The 23,545-nt window shown below is 39.5% G+C and overlaps 1 protein-coding gene across 10 annotated transcripts in view; it reads left to right on the top strand.

Moving 5' to 3' along the window:
* The window catches only part of SYNE2 (spectrin repeat containing nuclear envelope protein 2), a 331,838-nt gene that overhangs the window by 235,763 nt on the left and 72,530 nt on the right, over positions 1 to 23,545 (top strand). For 7 of the 10 annotated variants that reach the window (XR_012329953.1, XM_019922908.3, XM_019922901.3 and 4 more), the window contains 17 exons: positions 644 to 826; positions 1,861 to 1,989; positions 2,559 to 2,677; positions 2,830 to 2,971; positions 4,785 to 4,916; positions 5,863 to 6,015; positions 6,141 to 6,350; positions 8,103 to 8,204; positions 9,563 to 9,682; positions 9,874 to 10,074; positions 11,434 to 11,607; positions 13,472 to 13,603; positions 16,253 to 16,449; positions 17,998 to 18,130; positions 19,553 to 19,735; positions 20,152 to 20,298; positions 21,974 to 22,150. Coding sequence is in view for 9 of the 10 variants with exons in the window: in XM_019922908.3 (XP_019778467.2) it covers positions 644 to 826; positions 1,861 to 1,989; positions 2,559 to 2,677; positions 2,830 to 2,971; positions 4,785 to 4,916; positions 5,863 to 6,015; positions 6,141 to 6,350; positions 8,103 to 8,204; positions 9,563 to 9,682; positions 9,874 to 10,074; positions 11,434 to 11,607; positions 13,472 to 13,603; positions 16,253 to 16,449; positions 17,998 to 18,130; positions 19,553 to 19,735; positions 20,152 to 20,298; positions 21,974 to 22,150 (2,634 nt within the window). In the remaining variant the exon portion in view is untranslated. The remainder of the gene's footprint in view (positions 1 to 643; positions 827 to 1,860; positions 1,990 to 2,558; positions 2,678 to 2,829; positions 2,972 to 4,784; positions 4,917 to 5,862; positions 6,016 to 6,140; positions 6,351 to 8,102; positions 8,205 to 9,562; positions 9,683 to 9,873; positions 10,075 to 11,433; positions 11,608 to 13,471; positions 13,604 to 16,252; positions 16,450 to 17,997; positions 18,131 to 19,552; positions 19,736 to 20,151; positions 20,299 to 21,973; positions 22,151 to 23,545) is intronic. The other 3 variants (XM_019922869.3, XM_073800386.1, XM_019922894.3) reach the window with 3 other exon arrangements.

The following is a 23,545-nucleotide window of genomic DNA, read 5'->3' as shown; positions in this document are numbered from 1 at the left end:
TTGGCTTGAGAAAGCGAAGGAAAAGAGCAAAGGAAAGAATTTTCAAAGAATTCTTTTTTTATTACTACTCAGCACTTGGATTGCAATAGAAAAAGTTTAGGAAGGTGGGGAAAAAAATAATAGTTGGCACAGACTACGTATCAAGCCCTGGCCAAAGTATGTGGATTTAACTCTAGCTTCTCAAAGTGACCTCAGGAGGTAAGTTCTGTTATTATCCCCATTTTGCAGATGACTAGAGGCACAACCATACAGTATAAGGTGCCCAAATTTTCCCAGCTACGAAGTGGCAGGGCTGAGATCTGAACCCAGGCAGTCTAGTTCCTGTGTCTGTGGTCTTAACCACTATGCTATAATGGATATATTAAGCTCTGTTTTCTAAGGTGAATATAGAATCACTTGTTTTAGATTATTTTACAACCAATTTATTTATTTACAACCGATTTGGAGTTGGTTTGGTTGTACCCTTATGGATAAGCACAGGAATTATGTGGAAGTTGTTTTTCTTTCCCCAGGGTCCCTTCCAACTTGTGTTTCTAGGACTTTATATATACACTTAGGTAGAGAGAGTGAATCTAACTTATTTTAGACTGTAACATTTGCTTAGGACCAAACCTATGATTAATTAAATGATTTTATTTCCTAGGCTATGCTAACAGAGATTGAGCACAAGGTTGCCTCTCTGTTAGAGAATTGCAAAGATCAGGGCCTGGGAGACAGTGGAGCCACTCAACAGGAGGCTGAAGCACTTTCCTTGAAACTAAAAACTGTGAAGTGCAATTTGGAAAAAGTCCAGATGATGCTGCAGGAGAAATACAGCGAGAACCAGGTAAAATATGACTGTGTATAAACATGTACGTAGATACATGCATATGGTCGATCCATCAGCAAAGAGCTGTGGGTGGAAGTAAGGAAACAACTACAGAGGAATTACAGTAAGTGAGGAAGAATTATGCCTCTTAAAACTGTAAGGCTTGGTTACACTGGCTTTTGTCATTGGTTTCATTTCGCTGTGTAGTTTTCCCATCTAGGTTGTCTTTAGTGATGGTGTTGGTTTGGTTAGAGTTGGTTTGACTGGGTTGATTGTTCTTGCTGATAATGAGCTCTCTGTAAGCCTTCTTCATAAAAGAAGGATATATTTTAAAGGAATTGTGTGACTCTGATTGACTGGAGAAATGAAGCCTTTATAGATAAGATTAAAATTTGACAACCAGAAACACAAAAACCTGTTTCCAGGGTACTTTTTGTTATTCATTTATAAATATTCACATATACTGATGAAAGTATCATACAGCTAAAGTGTGCTGTGACTTTTAAAAGCATTCTGTGTATATAAATGCAAATGTTCATCTTGTGAGTAGGATCTTACTATGTAAGATTTGCATCCATACTTATGAGTTGGTGGTTTCTACTTAAGAGGACTTACATTCACAGAAATAAGATTGGCTCCAAATACACAGGCTGTATGGATCCCCTTTTATCCTAATATGTTCTCTCTCTTTTAAAGCAACTACTTACGTTTTAGACATAGGGGAAATTTGAGTTCATAAGCATAATACCATGTCTGTTTTTTATATCCATTTCACTTTGTCCTCAGTAAAAAAGTGCAATAGATTTCCTAGCTTTTAGTAACTCATTGGATGAGTTAAGTTGAGGAATGATAAAACGACCACTTCATCAAACATAGTGGTTTTTGAAGTCGTTATGAAATAAGTACATTAAATCGTAGTGTATAATTATTTTAATTAACAAAATACAGTCATTTACTTCACATAAAACTTTTCCATTGTGTAGTCGCATTATTAGAATTGAAATAGGTCACCATTTTAAATAAATAGTCTGCCATCATAAAATGTTTTGCAGCATTCTACCATGCTAAAGAAATCTTCCGAGCATCAGAAAGTTCTCCAACCAGATAACCTTTCTGAATTTGAATCTGTTGTAACTGAAAGGCCACAGTTTAGCAGACAAAAAGATTTCCAGCAGCAACAGGTAATTTCAGCCCCGAACAGTTATAAAGATAAGAATAAAGCTTTCTGTATGGAATTTCCCATTGAACTAAATACTGAAAGGCCATTGGAGTGTTTTCTTACGTGACTGAATAGAAAGTGTGATGTGTGAGTGTTCCTGTGTGTGCAGCAGCTCTGAGTTTTGAGCGTTTACTGCAGTAGCTGCTTTGCTTTCATCTGCTGCCGTTGGGGATACCGGAACTTGGCTGCCTTATTAACTTGCGTCTTATATCAAACTAAGCAAATATCTTCAGGGTGAACTTACCTCTGTAACTGCAACACTTCTTTCCCTATTGTTTCAAAATGTGTTAGTATATTTTTGGTGGTTTTCCATGTGTGTAGCATATATTTAACAATACTTGGTCATTGTGTGAATATTTTAAATAAGTTTTTGAAAAATAAAAGTTAACAAGAACAAGCAAGAAAGAAAGAGTAATAGTAAATAATGATTTAGGAAGTGATTCCAAATCAGCTGATCTCAACAGAAGAAACCCTTGGGTACTAACTGAAAACCTTGATTGATTGGACTATTTGAATCTTATTCAATTATAGGTTCTGGAGTTAAAACCAATGGAACAGAAAGATTTAATCAAATTCATAGAATTTAATGCTAACAAAATATGGCCTCAGTATCGCCAACATGATAAAGATACAACTCAGACATCTGTGAGGTAAAATATTTTTAAAGAATCGAACGTTCGGTAGTATTGTGGTTGGGAGAGTTAACAGTGTTTCTTTTAATATCACTTATAAAACATTGTCTGAATGTAATAAAATTTTTGTATGTTGATTAGTCTTTTCACCTTTTGTTTTCCCTTAAAAGCAGTAAGGCATCTAGCCCTGAAAATGATGGTCCAGACTTGATCTTGTCAACCCAGGGCCAAAGTGGAGATAAATGGCAATATTTACATCATGAACTTTCATCAAAAATTCGGCTCCCTCTACCTCAGCTTGTGCAGCCCCAGGTCAGTGTGTATGTGCACACAGTGTAAATAAGTGTGTTTACCTTTGAAAATCCAACGAGCATTCATTAAACACACGTGTATGTTCTGCATTATTTTCAAAAAGCAGTTTATTTATTTTCAGAAGGCAAAGATGCCAGGTGGATTTTCTTACTTAGCTGTCCTCTTTTCATCTTCCTGGAAATCTGCATTAAGTGCTTCCCTTTTGTGCTCCTATAGCATGCTGGGCTTCCCTGATCATAGCTCTTACTATACTATACACCTGCGTATTTGTCTGTATTCCCCATTAGATGGTATGAGAAGAAGGACCATGTCTGCCTGATTCACATTTGAGTGCCTGGCACAGTAGTAACTGGAACATCAAAAAATCTTGGTTACTATATGTTGAATGAATAAAGGAATGAATAATATATGTAAAAAAATACTTTGAAAATGATACGTTGCTATATGAGTGTCATTCATTCATCAAAATATTATTTGGGGGCTTCCCTGGCGGCACGGTGGTTGAGAATCTGCCTGCCAATGCAGGGGACACGGGTTCGAGCCCTGGTCTGGGAAGATCCCACATGCCGTGGAGCAACTAGGCCCGTGAGCCACAACTACTGAGCCTGCGCGTCTGGAGCCTGTGCTCCTCAACAACAGAGGCCGCAATAGTGAGAGGCCCACACACCGCGATGAAGAGTGGCCCCCCCTTGCCACAACTAGAGAAAGCCCTTGCACAGAAATGAAGACCCAACACAGCCATAAATAAATAAATAAAAGCTAAGCATTAAAATATATATATATATATATATATATATATATATATATATTATTTGGCATCTGCAGTGTGCTGGCCCCTATGCCAATGGTACCTGTCTATAGGTATTCTCACCAGCACACCTTATCACACCTGATTATTGCGATTACAAGGGTTTATTCATACTGTGCCAGCTACTGATGGATGTCTCTCTAAACAGGGAGCCCATGAGCAGAATAGCACCGTGGCTCCCAGCAATCAAGCTTCTGCCTTTAACTTTGCACTCAAACTGCCGGAGCACAGGTTTTCAATGGTTTCCCAATTCCCCAATCTGGTGGGAACTTTTCTGTTCTCTTCTACTCTACCAAGAACCTTATTTGACCAATTAAAGTTGAATCAAATTCATTGGTAGGATTTTAGTCTTGGTTTCTCCTTGTCATATACACTATAACATGTAATATATCATTCTTTTTCCAGCAATAGAATAACATCCCTTGTTCTCCACCCTTCCACCCCAGCAGAGTCATCTACCATCCCATCCTGTTCCTTTATATATGTTAGTTTTCCAGTTTGGGAAAGAAGTGAACTCTGAATCATTCTCCCTTCTGAAGTCACAGCTCATTTTCAGTACTTATTTAGCTTTTCAATAACAAATCAAGATGCAAATCTGTCCCTGGAGGTGACTGTATTCTATTGTAAGAGTTGGCTGTATGCCAGGAGTCTACCAATAAATGGGAAAAGAAACAACTAACCTTGGAACACAGATAGATAGCATCCCTACAAATTGAAAGATTAGTGGTTTTATTCTATTTTTCAAATTATACTTTGTTTCCCCTCGTTTTGTTATCTAAATGGACCCTCAAGTGTCTGTGTAAAGCCTGTCATGACTTTTCAAAGCTGTCCAAAATATTTAAATTTTAATTTAATTATTTTTTTCTTATAAATGACAAGATAGACAAAAAACACTTTCCAAGAAGGTAAACTCGGAAGATAGCATGTTCAGGCATTTTTGATGTTTTATGTTAACATTCACAGGATCTCAAACTGTTTGTAATAGGGTTTCCCTTTTTCAAATAGGTTGCCACAAATATGAGTGTTCTACCCAGTGTGAGTATATATAACTTTAGATACCCAACAACTGAAGAACTGAAAACTTATACCACCCAACTTGAAGACCTCCGTCAAGAAGCAAATAATCTTCAGACACAGGTAGCAGCTGCATGTTATATAATTTCCTCATTGTAATAACAAAAATGAGAGGAAATGTGATATTGTAAATTGGCCGTAATTTTCTTTACTGAACAAATAATAGGACACATAATGGAATGAGTCCTAGAATTGCAAATAGGATTTATCTCTCTTACTGACTCTGGTAAATTTGGTATTGGTTGCGTAGAATACCATGTGCGTAGGCTTCTCAACCCGAGTCCAGGATTGGCAGGAACAAGGATCTTGATTGATTAGTACTGTCTGCAGTGGGGCTCTGGGATTGCAAGGGTGAGAAGGGAGGGAGGGAGTAGCTGCAAGGTTTCCAACCTTGAGTAGGCTTAACACTGAGGCGGTGTGCGGGATAGCTTAGGTACCCATCAAAGAACAGGGCAGGAAACAGCCCAAATTGGGGTAATCAGTAACTTCGGCAGGCTCCTAATTTACTTATAGTCACCAGGCTGTACCATGCCGTACCAATCCTACCTTTAAGATGTTCTACCTTTTTCTAATGAATCCTTCAAGTTTCTTGACTTCTTTTCCTTCTCCAGGCCATACTTGATTTCATTACCCCACTTTCTCCTATGTTAAAATATGGGAGGCGGAGAACAGTGGGAAGAGGGATAGCGTGATTTATCTGGGACCACGCTTCCACCTGGATGGCCCCACTAAAGAAGTCCTTCATCTTTTGATTTACCTTTTAATTCCATTCAGTAGTCAACTCACTACCTAACACTGAGTTTCTTAAACTTGTTTCTCTCAGAGTTAACATCTTAACTTTATTTATTTATTCTGCTACCTAGTTCACAATGCATTTGAAATGACTAATCATAAAAAAAAAAAAGCATAACATAAATTGTAAACTGTAATGGAAACCAGGGAAAATGTAGGCTTAGGAAGGCGAGGAATCTTAGTGATTTTTATTTTTCCTTTTCTCCTCTCGATTTAGGAAAACGTGTCAGAAGAAACATATGCAAATTTGGATAAGAAATTACTTGAACTCTTTCTGACCCTCAGTCAGTGCCTGGGCAGTGTGGAGGAGATGCTGCAGACCCCTTGGCTCCTGAGAGGGGATGTCGGTGCCCAGCAGGTGCACTACGAGGTAGGGAAGCGTCCATCAAGCCCATGTGTTGGCCATTACCACAGGCAGCCCACTAGTTAACTAGAGCTGAAACCTCTCAAGGTCAGGCCTTGTTCACAGTGGCTTTCTTCCTCTCCACTTTGCAGGCTCTGGCTCTTGAGTTGAAAAAACTTTGCTTAGCTATGAGTGACAAGAAGAATGATATTTCAAAAGCCATGACTTGGCCTGGCAAGAACGCCAGCCTGTTCCTTGACTGTTTTGATAACCTCCAAATCTACCTGGAGCACATCCAGGCTACAACTGCCTCTAGGAGCAAGTCCCTGAAAGCTGGCCTCGACTATAACCGCAGTTATCAGGTATGGGTCTGTGCACTTGGCTGCTTTGACACTGTTTTAGGTCGTAGCATGGACCTCTAATTTCCATTCATTCCTATTCCTGGCAGCATTCATGAGTGGGAATTGCTAAGGACAGCGATGACACTCTTTCTATGAAGGTCTTTAAGTTAGTTCAGCTGCTCATGGTGGGAGACCATTTGAAAGTGAGGTCCTTTCCAAACTCTCGGGTATGAATTTGTTAGGTTGAGCTAAAGTAATGTTTCTTTCCTGTGTTACATTCAGCCACTTAAAGAGCGTCACCTGGCAGGATTTCTAGGTAAGGGGAGCCATTACAGTTTTTGAGCAAAGGAATGACAGTCCACGTACATTTCCGGCAGATCCATCTGGCAGTTGTCTAATGGGGATTAGAGCAGAGACTTGAGGCAGGTGGACTAGTTAGGAAGCTACTAAAAACTATCTAATGAGAGAGAAAAGAAACAGAACATCACTTAGGAAAGAGTCTTGCCCATAAAATCAAACCTGAATCTGATCAAGCCTCTAGGATCCAAGTGAAATAGACACAAGGGAGGAACATGTTGAGCGGCACCAAGGGAACGCAGTCAGCCAGGCCCAGGCAGTGGCAAGCTGTATAGAATGTGTGTGTATGCGCTTTTCTCCACAACCAGCCCGCCACCCCAACACCAAAAAATCCAAAAAACCAAAAAAGGAGAGAGATGGGCAGGGGGGCTGCAGATGACAAGGGACTTAAGACACTTGTTAATCCATTACAGCCTATTGGACCTCATTTAGATCCCGGTTCCAACAAGCCAAAAGGAAAAAGTATAGGCAATTAGAGAAATGTGAACCCTGCCTCGATAGTTAATAATACTAAGGAATTATTATTGATTTGTAGTATTTGTGTGTGTGTGTGTGTGGTACGTGGGCCTCTCACCGCTGTGGCCTCTCCCACTGCGGAGCACAGGCTCCGGACGCACAGGTTCAGCGGCCATTGGCTCACGGGCCCAGCTGCTCCGCGGCATGTGGGATCTTCCCGGATCGGGGCACGAACCCGTATCCCCTGCATTGGCAGGCGGATTCGCAACCACTGTGCTACCAGGGAAGCCCGATTTGTAGTATTTTTAAAGGGAGGAATCTTTATCTTTTAGGAAATACATACTGAAAACATATACTAGTGAAATAATATGGTATCTGGGATTTACTTCCAAATAATCTGAGGGAAGGAAGGTTAGGTACAGTCAAGAAAGCTCAGGAGACGGGCTTCCCTGGTGGCGCAGTGGTTGAGAATCTGCCTGTTAATGCAGGGGACACGGGTTTGAGCCCTGGTCTGGGAGGATCCCACATGCTGCGGAGCAACTAGGCCCGTGAGCCACAACTACTGAGTCTGCACGTCTGGAGCCTGTGCTCCGCAACAAGAGAGGCCTCGATAGTGAGAAGCCCACGCACTGCGATGAAGAGTGGCCCCCACTTGCCACAACTAGAGAAAGCCCTTGCACAGAAACGAAGACCCAACAAGCCATAAATAAAATAATTAATTAATTTTTAAAAAAAAACAAAAAAAGAAAGCTCAGGGGAGGGTGCAGAAGAGAGACGACCAGGCCCAAGTCAGTAATTGTTAAAGCTGGATGGATGTTGGTAATGCAGGGGTTCCTCCTATTTTGGCATATGTTTGCAATTTCTTATAGCACAGAAACTGAAGGACAACTGAATCTTTAAAAAGGTACTGAAGGCCTAAGTGAGATTCTCACTGTTTCCTGCATTTATCTTTTTATACAGAATGAAATAAAGCGATTATATGATCAACTTATTAAGAATAAAACATCTTTACAACAATCTCTGAATGAAATTAGTGGCCAGAGTATTGATGAACAGCTTCAGGTAATCAAGTCAAAATAATTCAAACTGACTTAACCTTGAACCAGAGAGTCTTGTGTATAAGCTGTGTTTCTGAATCACTTCCCGAAATGTAAGTTTGTTTAGTGTTGGGAAGGGTATTGAGAAATGAAACCCTCACCCTCTTTGTAGGAGTGCCAATTAGTCCAGCATCTAGGGATCATTTGGCTACATATCAAAACTTTAAGCCTAAATGCTCTTGCATACAGCAGCCCTTTCACTCCATTTATCCAGGAAGTATTAATTGAGGACCTACTATGTTCAGGCACTTCTCTAGATACTGGACTTGCACTTATCCTAAAGAAAAAGGCAAGTGCATAAAGATAAATATATTCATGAATATTCAAGGATGGACCTAGCTGCACTGCTTGCATTAAAGACTCTAAATAGCCCAAAAGTCCGTTAAGAGCAGACTGTTGCTGAAGCAGTGAGCAGCCTTACGATGGCATATTATATGTCTGTTTAAAAGGCTCCAGATACGTTTGTACTGATGTGAAGAGATGCTGAGGAGCTTGTAAGGGAGGAATGCAAATTGCAGAACACAATGAGGTGTGCAATCTATTGTGTTTCAGGATGTGCACTATACCTCTACTCAGTACATGCTTTGAACACATTAGGAACAAACTGTCAACTGTGGATCTTTGGGGAGAATGGAGAGGATAGAGAAGTGGGACTTTCACTTTTCCCTTAATTCTTTTCTATACTGTTTAATTCTTTTTTTTTTTTTTTCGGTACAACACAAGGGCCTTAGCCCCATTTATTTGCATAAGCCAGAGGTTTCTGCCACAGTAACAGTCTTAGATCGTGGGGAGCCCTTTCCCTCCAGCCTCGGCAGGGGCAGAGGGAGACAGACACACGAACACGTCTTTCAGATCCCTTTCTCTGAGGTCTGAAGAGACCATCTCCTCCTCTCCTGTTGCCTCTAAATGATTAGCTTTCTAAGTCTGCACCCTCCACCGCACACACAGTCTGCTATGGGTTAAGCACCAAATATCAAATCAAACCCATTAAACAGGTTGCTCTTTAACCACAGACACAAAGAAGAGTGTGATGCCACGAAGGAACTGGCCAGTCTGCGAACAAATGTACATGCTCCCTTCTTTCTGACCCGTGGAAGAGTCTGCTCCTTGAGCCTGACCTGGATGTTTCATCACAGGGAGACTGGGGAGGCTTCCAGGGAATAACTCGACTTTGGCCCTCTTCCACGGCTATAAGGATGTTGTTCCCACAGGGACCATCCAGATTCCAGCTCTGGAGAAAGACAACATGTTCAATTCTTTTAAAATGAATATGTAGACGCCTTATTAAACGGTTTTCCTTTTTTGTATTGTCTCTCGCTTTAGAAAGCAGATGCATACACAGTGGAGCTGCAGAACTCTGAGAGCCGAGTGGCAAAGCTAAGAGACGAAGGGGAAAGGCTTCATTTACCTTCTGTTCTACTCCAGGAGGTTTACAAATTAGAGGTATGTCTGAGCAGAGCACAGAACTATGAATTATAAAGAGTATTACTCTTATAATTTACTCTCCGTGAATTACTATGATTGTAAAGAGTAAGACTTTTTTCTTCTACCAAGGGAATTTAGATATGTTCTTCATTTGGGTTATTTTCATGGTTGGATGGAAAAGTCTGTGCACACCTGCTCTTTCTTTTCAGGATGTACTTGACAGAATGTGGGGAATCCTGAGAGCCAGGTACACAAAACTCAGCAGCCCTTTCATCACTGAGAGCCAGCAAGATGCTTTGTTGCAAGGCATGGTAGAACTGGTGAATATCGGAAAGGAAAATCTTGCTCATGACCACTTACAACAAACCAAAAGTAAAGTTGCCTTACAGGCTCAAATACAAAATCACAAGGTAAGACACGTGGGTCAGATCACCTTTTCATAGACTTTAAGTTTTTCTGAGTGTGAACTAAGAGCATCCGTTTTCTTCCCTGGTGAAATTTACATCATTCCTTCATTCTTTTAACAAACATCTATCACAGTGCTCCCTGTGTACCAGGAACCCTGCTAAACTCGTAAGAATATGATTGTGAGTGAAAACAGACATAGTTCCTAATACTTATGGAGCTTTCAGTTGATTGAGAAGACATATTTGTCAAGGAGCCATTCAAACAAATTTAAAATTAAACTTGGCATACACACTTTAAGAACATTTAATAGAGGGAATTGAATTTGGGGGTTAGGAGAGGTTTTACTGAGAACCGAAATCAAAAGAAATATTTAAATTACGTAAATGTATGTCTAGCGTAATGCTACAATAAATCCTTTTGTTTTCCATTCATTTCATTAAACAAAACCTCATGATCATCAACAAGAGATATGCAGTAATTAAGTGCTGATAACAAAAATGTATAAGACAGGGTTCCTGCCTTCAATAAGCTGAAGTCTAGGCTTTAGATTAAGTAGACCTTAGTCTAAGAAAAATTCAGAGGTAAATATTGTATAAAGGATGGCGGGGAAGAGGAGAAAATATATTAACTGATATATACAATGTGTCAGACCTTATGATAGATGCTTTTATAAACGCTTGTATGTATCCTTTTCAAGGAACAAGAGAAGGGATTCACCTAATAAGAGGCCCCCCCCCAAACAACTAGAGGGGGCAGCCGACTATAAATAGAGAGCCATGGGAAGGAAAGCCTTCCTCTTTAAAGGCCTTAAAGTGCTATTCTGGGAGCTTTCACCAACCAGAATCCCAATAGACCGCATCAGTGGTCTGACCCTTTAGTTAACTATTTTATTGTGTAGAAGTTAGAACCAGAGTTCAGGAACCTCTGGCTCTTGAATATGTGAGTTTCTTGGGCTCACACAACTATCCATCCAATTCATCATCTTGAAACTAATTAGCCACATCAGTGGCTTTACCACTTTTTGTAAAGTTGCTTAAAACTTGGAATAACTGACATAGGAAGATCTCACTGGAAATTTAAATTGACTAATTAATAATGTTTGCCCTTTAATTTGGACTATTTTGTGGAAAATATTACCTAGGGTAATTTTTCTTTGTGATTTGTTAAAATTCCATTCGTACTCAAAGACTATGGACACATAGGCAATTTTTATTTTGTTTTCTGGTGTGTTTGACTCTACATGGCTGTCCTGGGATTTTGGATTAAAAAGTAAATGACACTAGAACATGTTGAAGTAATGAATTTTAAGATTTTTCACAATGTAAAAATAAATAAATATTAAAATCTTCCTCACTTCACAGCTTTTTTTCCGGAAGCTTGTTGCTGACATGCTGTTGATCCAAACATACTCCAACAAAATGCTTCCTTCTTTATTGCAAAAGAAAGAGACAGTGTGGGCAGAACAAGTAAAGGAAGTTAAATTACTAGAAGAAAAGTCACACCAGTGTGGAATAAAGCTGCAAAGTTTATTGCAGGTATGTGGCTTTCATAAATTTTGTACTTAAGCCGGGAATTCTGGATTTTCAGCCATCACCTCTAGTTTTGAAAACAAGTATCTGGTTATTATTAAGCAATAGTTAAGTGGGAACCAGCAGTGAGGAATGTGGAATCCTGTTCCAGCTCTGACTGCTACTCCCGGAAAGAAATATTAGCTGAGATTTCTTATATGTTGGTTAGGGATGGCATAGCATCTTTCTACCTTCCAGGTTTGTGTACAAATAAACAGAATGGAAAGCACTTTGAGATCTTGAATGAGATCATCTGATGAAATAGTCAGCGGTTCAGAAATGGTGCATCCCGAAGAGGGCAAGCCCAGATGTTCTGTTGCTGAAGTAGATTCATGACAGTCCTGTCCCGAGTCAAAGAAAAACATTAAGCTTACGTAAAGCTCTTTCTCAATTTTAAGGTTTATTTTCCCTTTAACTTCTTAAACACAGTGGATGTTAGCACATAAAGGAAATAAACAAAAAACAAAGAAATATTCAACTTTTTTTTTTTAATTTATTTTCTTTTTGACTGCATGGAGTCTTCGTTGCTGCACGTGGGCTTTCTCTAGTTTGGCGGCGAGCGGGGGCTACTCTTCGTTGCGGTGCGTGGGCTTCTCGTCGCAGTGGCTTCTCTTGTTGTGGAGCACGGGCTCTAGGCTCACAGGCTTCAGTAGTTGTGGCACGTGGGCTCAGTAGTTGTGGCTCACAGGCTCTAGAGCGCAGGCTCAGTAGTTGTGGCACACGGGCTTAGTTGCCCCACAGCATGTGGGATCTTCCCAGACAAGGCATCAAACCCATGTCCCCTGCACTGGCAGGCAGATTCCTAACCACTGCACCACCAGGAAAGTTCCAGTATTCAACTTTTTAATGTGATAATAAGCTATGGTATTATTTTATGCTAATAAAATTAATTCTCTAGTTAGTGTGTCAAGTTGATATTTATAGTAATGGTTCATCGTATTTAAAAAAAAGACTCCATGAGGGACTTCCCTGGCAGTCCACTGGTTAAGACTCCATGCTTCTACTGCAGGGGCACAGGTTTACTCCCTGGTCAGGGAACTAAGATCCCACATGCCCTGTGGCACAGCCAAATAGTTAATAAATAAGTTAAATAAAAAAAAGACTCCATGAACCCAGTGAGTGCCCCTAACAGCCATGTCACCCGCTGTTTCACTAGCTATGAGAATTACTAAGGTGGTTAATTTTCCAGCAGGTAAGATTTCACGTCCCTAAGTCAGCTCTGTAGAGTGCTGAGACCCTAGGGGTGGGCTTCTCTGGAACTGGAGAGAGCTAGGACAAGGCAGACTCAGGCTAAGGCAGTAGTTAGTCCCCTGATGAAGCGTAAGCCCATAACTTCTCAAACAGCTTCTTCAAGCAGCACGGTAGGGTAATGGTTTGGGTCGTGTCTGTTGGGTAATGTTCGTAGGACTGGGGATTGGAGCAGGGAGCGTTGGGAGCAGCCTAACAGAAGCTTCTGTTGAAAAAGACTTTACAAGTTAACCCCTTCCTTTCCAAGTAAGAGAAAGGCTCTGAGGTCTCCACAGAGGTGCATGCTGAGAGTATCACTTTAACTTAATCCTATCATTCCCTACTCGATTTGACGAGACAAGCATAAAACCCTAATACCAACTGGATTTTTTAAAACCTTCTCCACAAAGCAGTGGAAGTGGAGTTGTTTCCCACCAGACACTGAGCTCTTACTAGGGTGGGTTATATCTCAGAAACCCCTGGAATCTGTGCTTTAATTTTGTACGGTCTCAGAGTTCATTTTTGTTTTTAGGATTAATTTTGTCATTATCTGGAACTAATCTAGAAAAAGCCCCCTGCTGATCATGTGTTCTTAATTCTTTAGAAATGGGAAGAATTTGATGAAAACTATGCGTCTCTTGAAAAGGACCTGGAAATTCTTGTATCTACGTTGCCCTCTGTAAGTTTGGTGGAAGAGACAGAGGAAAGATTAATGGAAAGGATTTCATTTTATCAGGTATTTTGCTTCCACTTAAGCCGTCAAAGTCATTGTCTGTAGCACTTTGTATTTTTATTGTGTTTTGACTAAATTACTTGACTTTGAAGGTGAATGATTTGAATTGAAATGAAATATCATTCCTCACACAACTCACAGTGAGACGTATTTGGGGAAACTGCAGATTTACTTGCGGGGTTCTTGACATAACCACATGTCTGACGTGGGGTCGGGACCTTGGTTTGAGTCCTGGCTCTCACTTATCACTTTGTCAACTTTCTGTCCCTAAGCCTCAGTGTCTTTATCTGTAGCATGTAGGTAATCAAGCTGGTGCTACCAGTCTCTGGAGGTGGATGTCAGTGGGTGTGGACATGAGCTAAAGTATGGGAAGAACTTTGTAAACCACGGGCCTCTGAACATATTTTTAGTTTTATGACAACAGTGAAGCCCTGACTGGACGTAGCCTATGAGACAAACAATAATCTGTTACCTGGCACCAGCGTTATAAAGAGACTTCAAACTTGAAATTTTTTCTTGTGTAATGTTTGATATTGTTATTATCAAAGTCTCTATGTCTCAAATTTCAATGCCATAGAAAAGATAAAATGGTTTTCAAATGGTATTAAGAACATGACCAACAGATAAAAACAAGGTTTAAATATTTTCTGCAGAAACTGAAAATACTTAGTTTTAACTTTAGAATGTATGTGGTCAGAATCTGAGTTGTGCAGCTAGAGTTGCTATCATATATCAACTTTAAAACTTCAAAGGCAGGTTTGTTGCCAGACCAGACCGAATGGAAGAAGAAAGCATGGAATACTTGGCAGGGTCCCACCATTCCTTGGAGGCACTTAAGCTCCTGTAAGGAACATTTTTCAGAGGCTGGAATGCTGTAGTTATGCTCTCTAGGTGTCTTGAAAGCTGCCATGGATATCTTTGCCATCTTGTCATATTGAGTTGAACTCAGATAAAGCTGAGTCTTATGGGGGCGGGAAGCTGCTCTTCAATTCTTTGTTAGCCTAGGGATGCAGAAGGTACCACCTGAACAGCTGAAAGAATGCAGCTGAAAACAGATCGGTTTTAAACCTTATTATATTAAGAAACAGTTCATATTAGCCAACCTGATAGAAGCCTGATTATTTCCCCAAGAGTAGCTGTATACCTTAAACTATAACCTGTGATTCTGTTAAGTTAGAGATATTTTTGAAATCAAAATAATTGTTCTAAGACTTTTAAATATATTTGCCAGACTAAAAGAAGACAGATATCTAGTAAAACCCATCTCACTGAGAGCGTTCCTTAGGTCATTATCGTCTTCTGCGTCATGGAGAGGTTTGTGTGTATCTTGATCAGGGGACGTCTGTGGGCCGGGAATGTAGGGTCAGTCCGTTGCATGGCCTCTGGTGTTGAACAAGCCGTGTTCCAGTGCCGGTTGACACCTCATTGACCGAGTGACCAGTGCAGTCTGACTCCTGTGTATAAAATGGGAAAATTAAAACTTCTCATATATGAGGGCAACCCGTGAAACAATAGCATTTCCATGTAACTGTAACAAAAGATATTTTGAAAAAAAAAAAAACTTTTCAGAGATGCTCTTAAGATGAAGTGTCTCACACTGAAGGCTTAGAAAATTAGAACCTTTTTTTTAAACTTATGTTGGACATTTTATTCTAGCCTGTGGACTTGGGCAGGCAGAAGGAGTTGCAGCTAGGAGTGGTGGAAAGGGCATTGGAGGTAGACTTTTTAATTAATTTTTTAAAAAGCTTAAGTTAATTGGAAAATAGCAAATGTTCTGTTTTGATCATAATTTATTTTTTAAGATTAAATTTAAGTAACAGTCAGGATATGTGTCATTAGCTGAACCCAACTACAGAAGATAATTGCCTTTAGACAGAGTTCTCTTCAGGGGGTCATTGCATTCACAGTTCTGAAGAATTTTTTTTTTTCATGAAGTTGAATTAGCAATGTGTTGTTTTCATTTATTCTTCTAAAATCCTCTTCTTTTCTCCCTCCTGAATCCTGATATCCAGAAGACTCTCAAAATGAGCTTTCCCCCCTACTGTTTGGGTCTAAAAGATGATAAAGAAATGTTTTCTTATTGATCCCCTTCATACCTAGGCTGCAATGTAAAATGCTTCCAGGTGCCCAGGCAGGAGAACGGAAATAAGGGTCACTGACTGGGTGGACAGTGGGAGGGCTGGTGGGGACAGTGGTGGAGGAGAACCCAGGAGAACAACCTCTTCCAAAGGAGCTTGCTAGAGCTTCCTGTTTTCCCCGAGTCACAGGAAATCTTGATTTCTATGTAAAATTTTTTGATTTTCAGAATAAGCTTTAGGTCACACAAAACCTCTCTGCAAGCTCAGTGTGCCCTGTAGACCATCACCTAGTTTCTAGGTGAAAGAAGTAACGATCAGATCTAAATCTGTGAATTTTCATTTTATATTGCATGTATAATCTGTGCAGTAGAAATGCATTGGACACTCTCATTGTGGAAGATAATGAATAATCCATTTATCATGTTTGTTCAGCCAGACTGCAAGAGTCTTGAGGGTTTGGAAAGTGTTACTGTTTCTTCAGTAGCCTCTACTGTAGGTTTTTCATGAAGTATTTGTGAATTGACTGGCTGATTTAATTTTTAAATCATTCATTCTATGACTTTATTTTTATTAGCAAATAAAAAGAAACATCGATGAGAAGCATGCCCGGCTTTACCAGACTGTGAATGAAGGCAAACAGCTGGTGGTCTCCGTGAGCTGTCCTGAACTAGAGGGCCAGATTGCAAAACTGGAAGAGCAGTGGTTGTCCCTAAACAAAAAGATTGATCATGAACTACACAGACTGCAAACGCTTCTCAAGCATCTGCTCAGGTGTGGTTTCTTAGGGATTGATTGGCATCAGAAAAAGACCTCAGAGGGATTCTGCAGTCAACCAGATTTTACATGCTGTCCCCCTGTTGTACGGTTTTTGACATTCTAAAGCAGTTGAGTCCCTCTTCCAGGCTAAATGGGAACGAAAGTCTCTGATGCTAGTTTGCAAGACTCAGGATAATGTGTAATCACTCCTGTGGAAACTAGGAATTATGTTATAAAATTATACACGTTACCTTTATGCCATGATGTTGCTCTTTCCTACACTTTTCCAAAATTTTTTTTTTTTTTTTTTTCGGTACGCGGGCCTCTCACTGCTGTGGCCTCTCCCATTGCGGAGCACAGGCTCCGGACGCGCAGGCCCAGCGGCCACGGCTCACGGGCCCAGCCGCTCCGTGGCATGTGGGATCTTCCCGGACCGGGGCACGAACCCGTGTCCCCTGCATCGGCAGGCGGACTCTCAACCACTGCGCCACCAGGGAAGCCCCCCAAATTTTTTTAAATCTTAAAAATAATTTTAGCTAATGGAATAGTTTGAAAAAGTCTTTGGAGTTCTTCAAAGAATTTTTTTGCTTTAACTGATCAAATCTTTAAAAAAAATTTTTTTTTATTTTGTGTTGAAGTATACTTGATTTACAATGTTGTGTTAGTTTCTGGTGTATATAGCAAAGTGATTCATAATACATGTTCAGTGATATATATTCAGTCATATATATAATACATATATTCTTTTTCATATTCTTTTCCATTGTGGTTTAATAGGATACTGAATATAGTTCTGTGTGCTTTATAGCAGGACCTTGTTGTTTATCTATTTTATATATAGTAGTATGTATTTGTTAATCTCAAACTCCTAATTTATCCCTCCCCATCCCTTTCCCCTTTGGTGGCCATAAGTTTGTTTTCTATGTCTGTGAGTCTGTTTCTGTATTGTAAATAAGTTCATTTTTATCATATTTTAGATTCCACATATAAGTGATATCATATGGTATTTGTCTTTCGCTTACTTCATTCTTGAAACCCTTGAAGAAGATAGAAAACATAGAACACTTAACCTCATTCTCTTTCCCACCTCTTAGGGAGGCTGTCTTAACCTAGAGAAGTTTAGAAGTTACAAGAGGGACCGCATTTTGCTTGGATATTTTCATTCCATCAGATAAATATATTGGCATCCAGCCAATACAACTTATACCAATGCTGATTATATTTTTACTGTACACAAATCTATAGAGGACGTTTGATGAATAAAAATAATTTCTGTCCTTACCTGTGGGTTTACTTTTGTATAGCTGTAATAAACTTTTAAAAGACTATTTTAGACTTTAAAATGCCTCTTTGTTCTTGATTAGTCATTATAGAGTCGTAGAAAATGACAGGAGCATCAGATTTGGGACCTGGGATTAAACAGGGTATAATTCTTTAAAAAATCATGATTTTTCTGAGTAATAGGATTGGTCAACACAAGAAAATAAATGGTGAAACAGAAGAAAATATACGGGGGATGCAATCGTTTCTAATTTCCTTTCTCTCCCACTTTACTCCTATTAGTTATAACAGAGATTCAGATCAGTTAACCAAGTGGTTGGAATCTTCTCAGCAAACTCTGAACTACTGGAAAGAGCAGTCCCTCAATGTGTCTCAGGACTTGGACACAATCAGAAGCAACATAAACAATTTTTTTGTAAGTTGTAATACAATATGCTCAGGTAATTGTTGGTTAGAAAAAAATATCGGGGGAAAATTAGGAGAGTTGGTGTGATAGTTTCCATAATCATTTGTAGATAAGGGGTAAAACTTGGGCTAATAGCAGCTGCATTCTTCAAACTTAGAACTATTTGTTTATACTATTGATTTATATGCTTATAATAATGATAAAGTATATTTTAAATTGACACTATAAAATATATATATATTTAAAACTTGCCCTGACATGGGGCATGTTTTACAAGTGCAGAAAATAACTCCCCTACCTGCCCCCTAAAACCTCACAGGATTATTAATTCATAAATGTTAGCTAATAAATACATGGTTTTAAATTGTTATATACAGAATTGATGTTGCTACTAAAATGTTATTGTTCTGTTGTTTTAAGGAGTTTTTTTTGAAGAAAAGAAAGTATTAATTTTGTGATATAAATTATACTTTGAGACCTTTTCATCTTTTCCCTTAGTCTTTTCTCCATTTTTCGTATTTTGTAGCTATGATTACTCACTTTGCTATTAAAATATAAATATTTTTTAAATATACTGGGAAAAAACCTGTAAGTACCAGGAAAGATTTCAGATATTTTAGTTAAAAATTTGTTGTGTTTAGTTCATTTAATATGAACTTTAAAAAAAAATGAATGTAGTGCTGTGTTCCGTATTTTCTTTTTATAGTTGAAATGATGATTTGTCTATTTTAAAAAATATTAATCCATTAGATTATAAGCCACTCAAGGGGCAGGAACTCCATCTCTTTTGTTCCCCACCATATATCAAATGCCTGGAACAGTGCCTGACACTTAGCAGGAAAAATGTGTGTGTGTGTGTGTGTGTGTGTGTGTGTGTGTGCGCGCGCGCGTGCTCACATGTGAGCACATATACACATGCATACATACACATATAAATATTTACTATTTGAATTGAATTCATTTATTTAGTTTTGGACTCTAACCAGTTATTCTGACTCTTACTCCATGCCTTATTTATTTATTATTTATATTTATCTGTTTATTTATTTTTTTGGCTGTGTTGGGTCTTCGTTGCTGGGTGTGGGCTTTCTCTAGTTGCGGTGAGCGGGGGCTACTCTTCATTGTGGTGCGCGGGCTCCTCATTGCGGTGGTTTCTCTTGTTGCGGAACACAGGCTCTAGGCGCACGGGCTTCAGTAGTTGTGGCACGCGGGCTCAGTAGTTGTGGCTCATGGGCTCTAGAGCGCAGGCTCAGTAGTTGCGGTGCATGGGCTTAGTTGCTCTGCGGCATGTGGGATCTTCCCAGGCCAGGGTTTGAACCCATGTCCCCTGCATTGGCAGGCGGATTCTTAACCACTGCGCCACCAGGGAAGTCCTTCCATGACACATTTAAATTTTAAAAGTTTCTAAACTTTGAAACTGTTTCCTTTTAGGAGTTTTCAAAGGAACTTGATGAAAAGTCCTCCTTGAAAACTGCAGTTCTAAGTACTGGGAACCAACTTCTTCACCTGAAAGAAGCTGATACGGCAACACTGAGAGCTTCTTTAGCACAGTTTGAACAAAAGTGGACAATGCTCATAACTCAACTTCCTGACATCCAAGAAAAACTTCACCAGGTAAGTAGTTAAAAACCCAGCATTTGAATTAGCATTCACTTGTTAGCTCACAACTCTTTTAAAATCATTTCTCTGACTCAGTAATTTTCATTGACACCACCTATCTTTTCTCTGGCACCACTGAATATAGGTCTTAATTACTGGACTCTCCTCCAGTGGGATCTTTCTTAAGAGAGAAATCAGGCTTAATTACTTTATTTCCCAGTTTATCTGCACCACTGTGTTAGTTTATGTAAAGGTCATTGTCATTGTTTTGGGGTCACTTATTCTGAGCTTGAATGCTGGGTTTGTTTTTGTGAATAACCTGCATAATTATGTGGCAAGACCTTTTATCAAACCAGATATTATCTTAAGTGATGCCCTGATTCATTTTGTTAACTGCAGGTAATTAAATGGAAATCATTTTGATTTTGCAGCTTCAGATGGAGAAATTGCCATCTCGTAAAGCAATAGCAGAAATGATTAACTGGATGAACAATGTGGAACATCAAACTGCAGATGAAGACTCTGAGCATTCACTGAGTTCTGCATCTCAAGTTAAAAATCTTCTTCACAAGTACAAGGTAATTATACAAAAAAGCCAGAAGCCTTTTCATTAAATAAAGAAGGCAAGTCAGTTGGAAGGGAAATACTGAACAAAGAGGCATGGAGGATATTATTTAGAAAAACTAATTCTAAGGGTGGGGAATGGGATGGTGGATGATTCTAGAGAGAGGAGTTAGTATACTTGCTCTTATTCTGCCCAGTTTCCTTTGGTAGCGCCCATCACCACAGGACAGAATCCAAGCTTTTAACTGGCTCTGGCTCTTCATTTCCCCACATAAACCCTGGACTCTGCCTGAACCAAATCCTTTGCGGTCCCTCCACCGCCCCTGGCGCTCTCTTGCTCGTGCTTTTGCTTTTGTACGTGCTGTACCTTTGGCCTGGAATTCCAGTGTCCTGCTTTTAGCTGTAGGAATCTTCTTAGTCATCCTTCAAGAGTCAGTTCAAGTATCTTCTCATTTGGAAATCTACCCTGACTCTCCCAGCCAGATCGGTTTACTTTCCAGGATTAGGTGTCTCCATGGTGCTATCAATAGTTCGTGTCACCCGGTATTATAATTATTTTCTTACTTGCCTATCTCCCCACCTTGACTTAGCTTCTTGAGAGCAGGGACTCCTCCTTTACCTCCCTGAAACAGCACACCTAGCCCAACACCTGGCATCCAATAGGTGTTAAGTAAATGTTCTTTGGATAAGAGAATACGTAAGGAAAAGTTGATATCCTTCTACAAATAGATAGGGATGTGGCCTTCTCCACGATATTTGATTTCAGGTAGATTTAACTAACATTTAACAAGCCACGCACAAACACTTATTGTGTGCCAGGCAAGGTGTTCGCCACTAGGAACACAAAGATGAATGAAGACTCCGGTCATTGCTTTCCAAGACCTCATAGGCTAATGGATGTAGCCTCTGGTAGGCAGAAGATGAATGGCTTAATCACAAAGCATGGTATTAGCAAGGATTTCCTTTTTATATCCTATCCCATCCTAACTTCAGTGAGTAGCACAATCTGTAGAGGGCCTATGTGTATTTTTCTCACAGGCCCTAGTAACCTAGCACATAGTTTTACCCTTGGGTGTCTGCTATGGAGGTGCTGGAACTTGCCAGAATAAACCCAACAAGTATCAGCCTTAACAGAAACATGCGTGGCCCTGGGAGGGTTTAGGATTGCTCTAGAACTTAAAGTCATCCAAACGGGGAGGCCTAGACGGTCCGCAGAGGAAGAGAAGCTGCCTAAACTGGCAGAGCTCCTTAAAGGTGTCCTGGGTTTTCTGGGAGAGTCTTAACTTCAGACTTCCCATCCTGTCATTTCCATGAGCCCACAGGATGGCTCTGAATTCCAGTGGAGCTCTCGGGAAGCCTCTCAAAGGAATCCTTTGTCAGACTCCGGGTCTTGATTTTGGTTCCTATGATGCAACTACCATACATGGTACCATCTTTGACTTTTCAGTCTGTTTGAAAGCGGTGAGTCTCTCTGTTCCCAGGAATGTGTAATTCCCCCAAAGACTCTCCACTCAAATAAAGCAGATGCGTGGTGGGGTTGGGGGAGGGTAGAACATAGCTCCAGACAGGTGCCTCTTGATTACTGGGTGGGAGCCTGGCGCCCCCTACAGTGCACCAAAGGAGAGGTCCAGTTCATCTGCTTCAATTCAGGCTTTGGTGGTTTAATTTTGTTTTCTTTGTTCATTTTAGGAGTTTAGAATGGAAATGGACTATAAACAATGGATAGTTGACTTTGTTAACCAGTCAGTACTTCAGTTAAGCACCTGTGATGTGGAAAGTAAGCGCTATGAGAGAACAGAGTTTGCAGAGCATCTCGGAGAGATGAACCGCCAATGGCACCGGGTCCATGGAACACTGAATGGAAAGGTGAGCTCATGGTCACAGCTTGATGTATGATTTAGCCTTTGCAAAATACCACTTTCTGAAAAATTTTAAAAGGCATTTGTGGGACCTCCCTGTTGGTCCAGTGGTTAAGACTCCACACTCCACTGCAGGGGGCATGGGTTCAATCCTGGTCGGGGAACTAATATCCTGCATGCTGCATGGAGTGGCCAAAAAAAATTAATTAAAAAAACCAAAAAGACATTTGTCTGGTTTACTTACAGTTAAACCTAGTAATCATCTCAATTCTAGCCCCTTTTAAATCCTGTCCTCCATTGGTGCATGTAAGAGTTGGAAATAGTTTTTATATTTCTTTGCGATTTCTTAGTAGGAAATTGACTTAGGCAAGTGAAGAGGAGAAATGTTATTTAAGAAGATGTCGAGTATTACATGAGGCTACTAAATGGTCAGAAGTTTCGACATTTTCTGTGAAAGTAGATGTTAAAAAGCAGCAAAGCTATTTCAGCTTTAGAAAGATTATAAAAAGGAAGAAAAATGTATATGGCTTCTTGGTAGATTTTCATTCCATGACCGAAAAGATTAAGCACACTTATTCATGGGAAAATATTTAATACTTATATACAATAGTGAAAATCGGTTGGTTTCTTTATTGTGTGGAGAATGCATACAAATAGATTCATACAATTAAGATTTGATGGACAAAGAACATGAGCAGATAATTCACAAAAGAGAAAATTATAATTGGCAAATAAATATGGAAAGGTTACCACTTTAATTGTCAGACATTTGAAATAAACATTAATAACATTATACACTTACTAAATTAGAAAAACTTAAGATAAAGATAAGAGCCCAAGGCTTTCACATTCAAACATTGCAGATAATGGCTTACATACCCTTTTGGAAAGCATTCAGAAAATTTCAAGAACCATAATCATCATCTTATCTCTTAACCCAGCAGTCCACTCCTTTTACATTTATTTTAAGTAGACAGTCCTTCAAAAAGGAAAAGATATGTGCACCAAGTGTTCAATTCAACATTATTTATTCGGGTGAAAAATGTAGACTGCCTGAATTTCCAACTCAAGAGAAATAATTAATCAAATTATATGGTGTCCATTTGATGAAATACTGGACAGCAAGTCATGACATAGAAAGCGCCTATGGCGTATGAAAAGAAGTATAAAACATTATATATACTATGATTGTAACCTAATAAACATTGTAAGCATTAAAAATGAGAAGAATCACAGACATTTAAAAAATATTACTTTATTAAATTGATGCATTATTTGTGATATTCTTTATATTGACAGTTTTTAAGTGAGTCCAATGAAGAGAGTCTGGGGAAAAAAAATTTCTTAAGCTTTACATATATCAATAGATGATGCAATGAAAAAATATTGAGTGTTAGCAACA

The sequence above is a fragment of the Tursiops truncatus genome, chromosome 2 (genome assembly GCF_011762595.2).
Source record: "Tursiops truncatus isolate mTurTru1 chromosome 2, mTurTru1.mat.Y, whole genome shotgun sequence".
NCBI lineage: Eukaryota > Metazoa > Chordata > Mammalia > Artiodactyla > Delphinidae > Tursiops > Tursiops truncatus.
The sequence above is the reverse complement of the archived record's forward strand: the minus strand, read 5'-3'. Positions and strand labels throughout refer to the sequence as shown.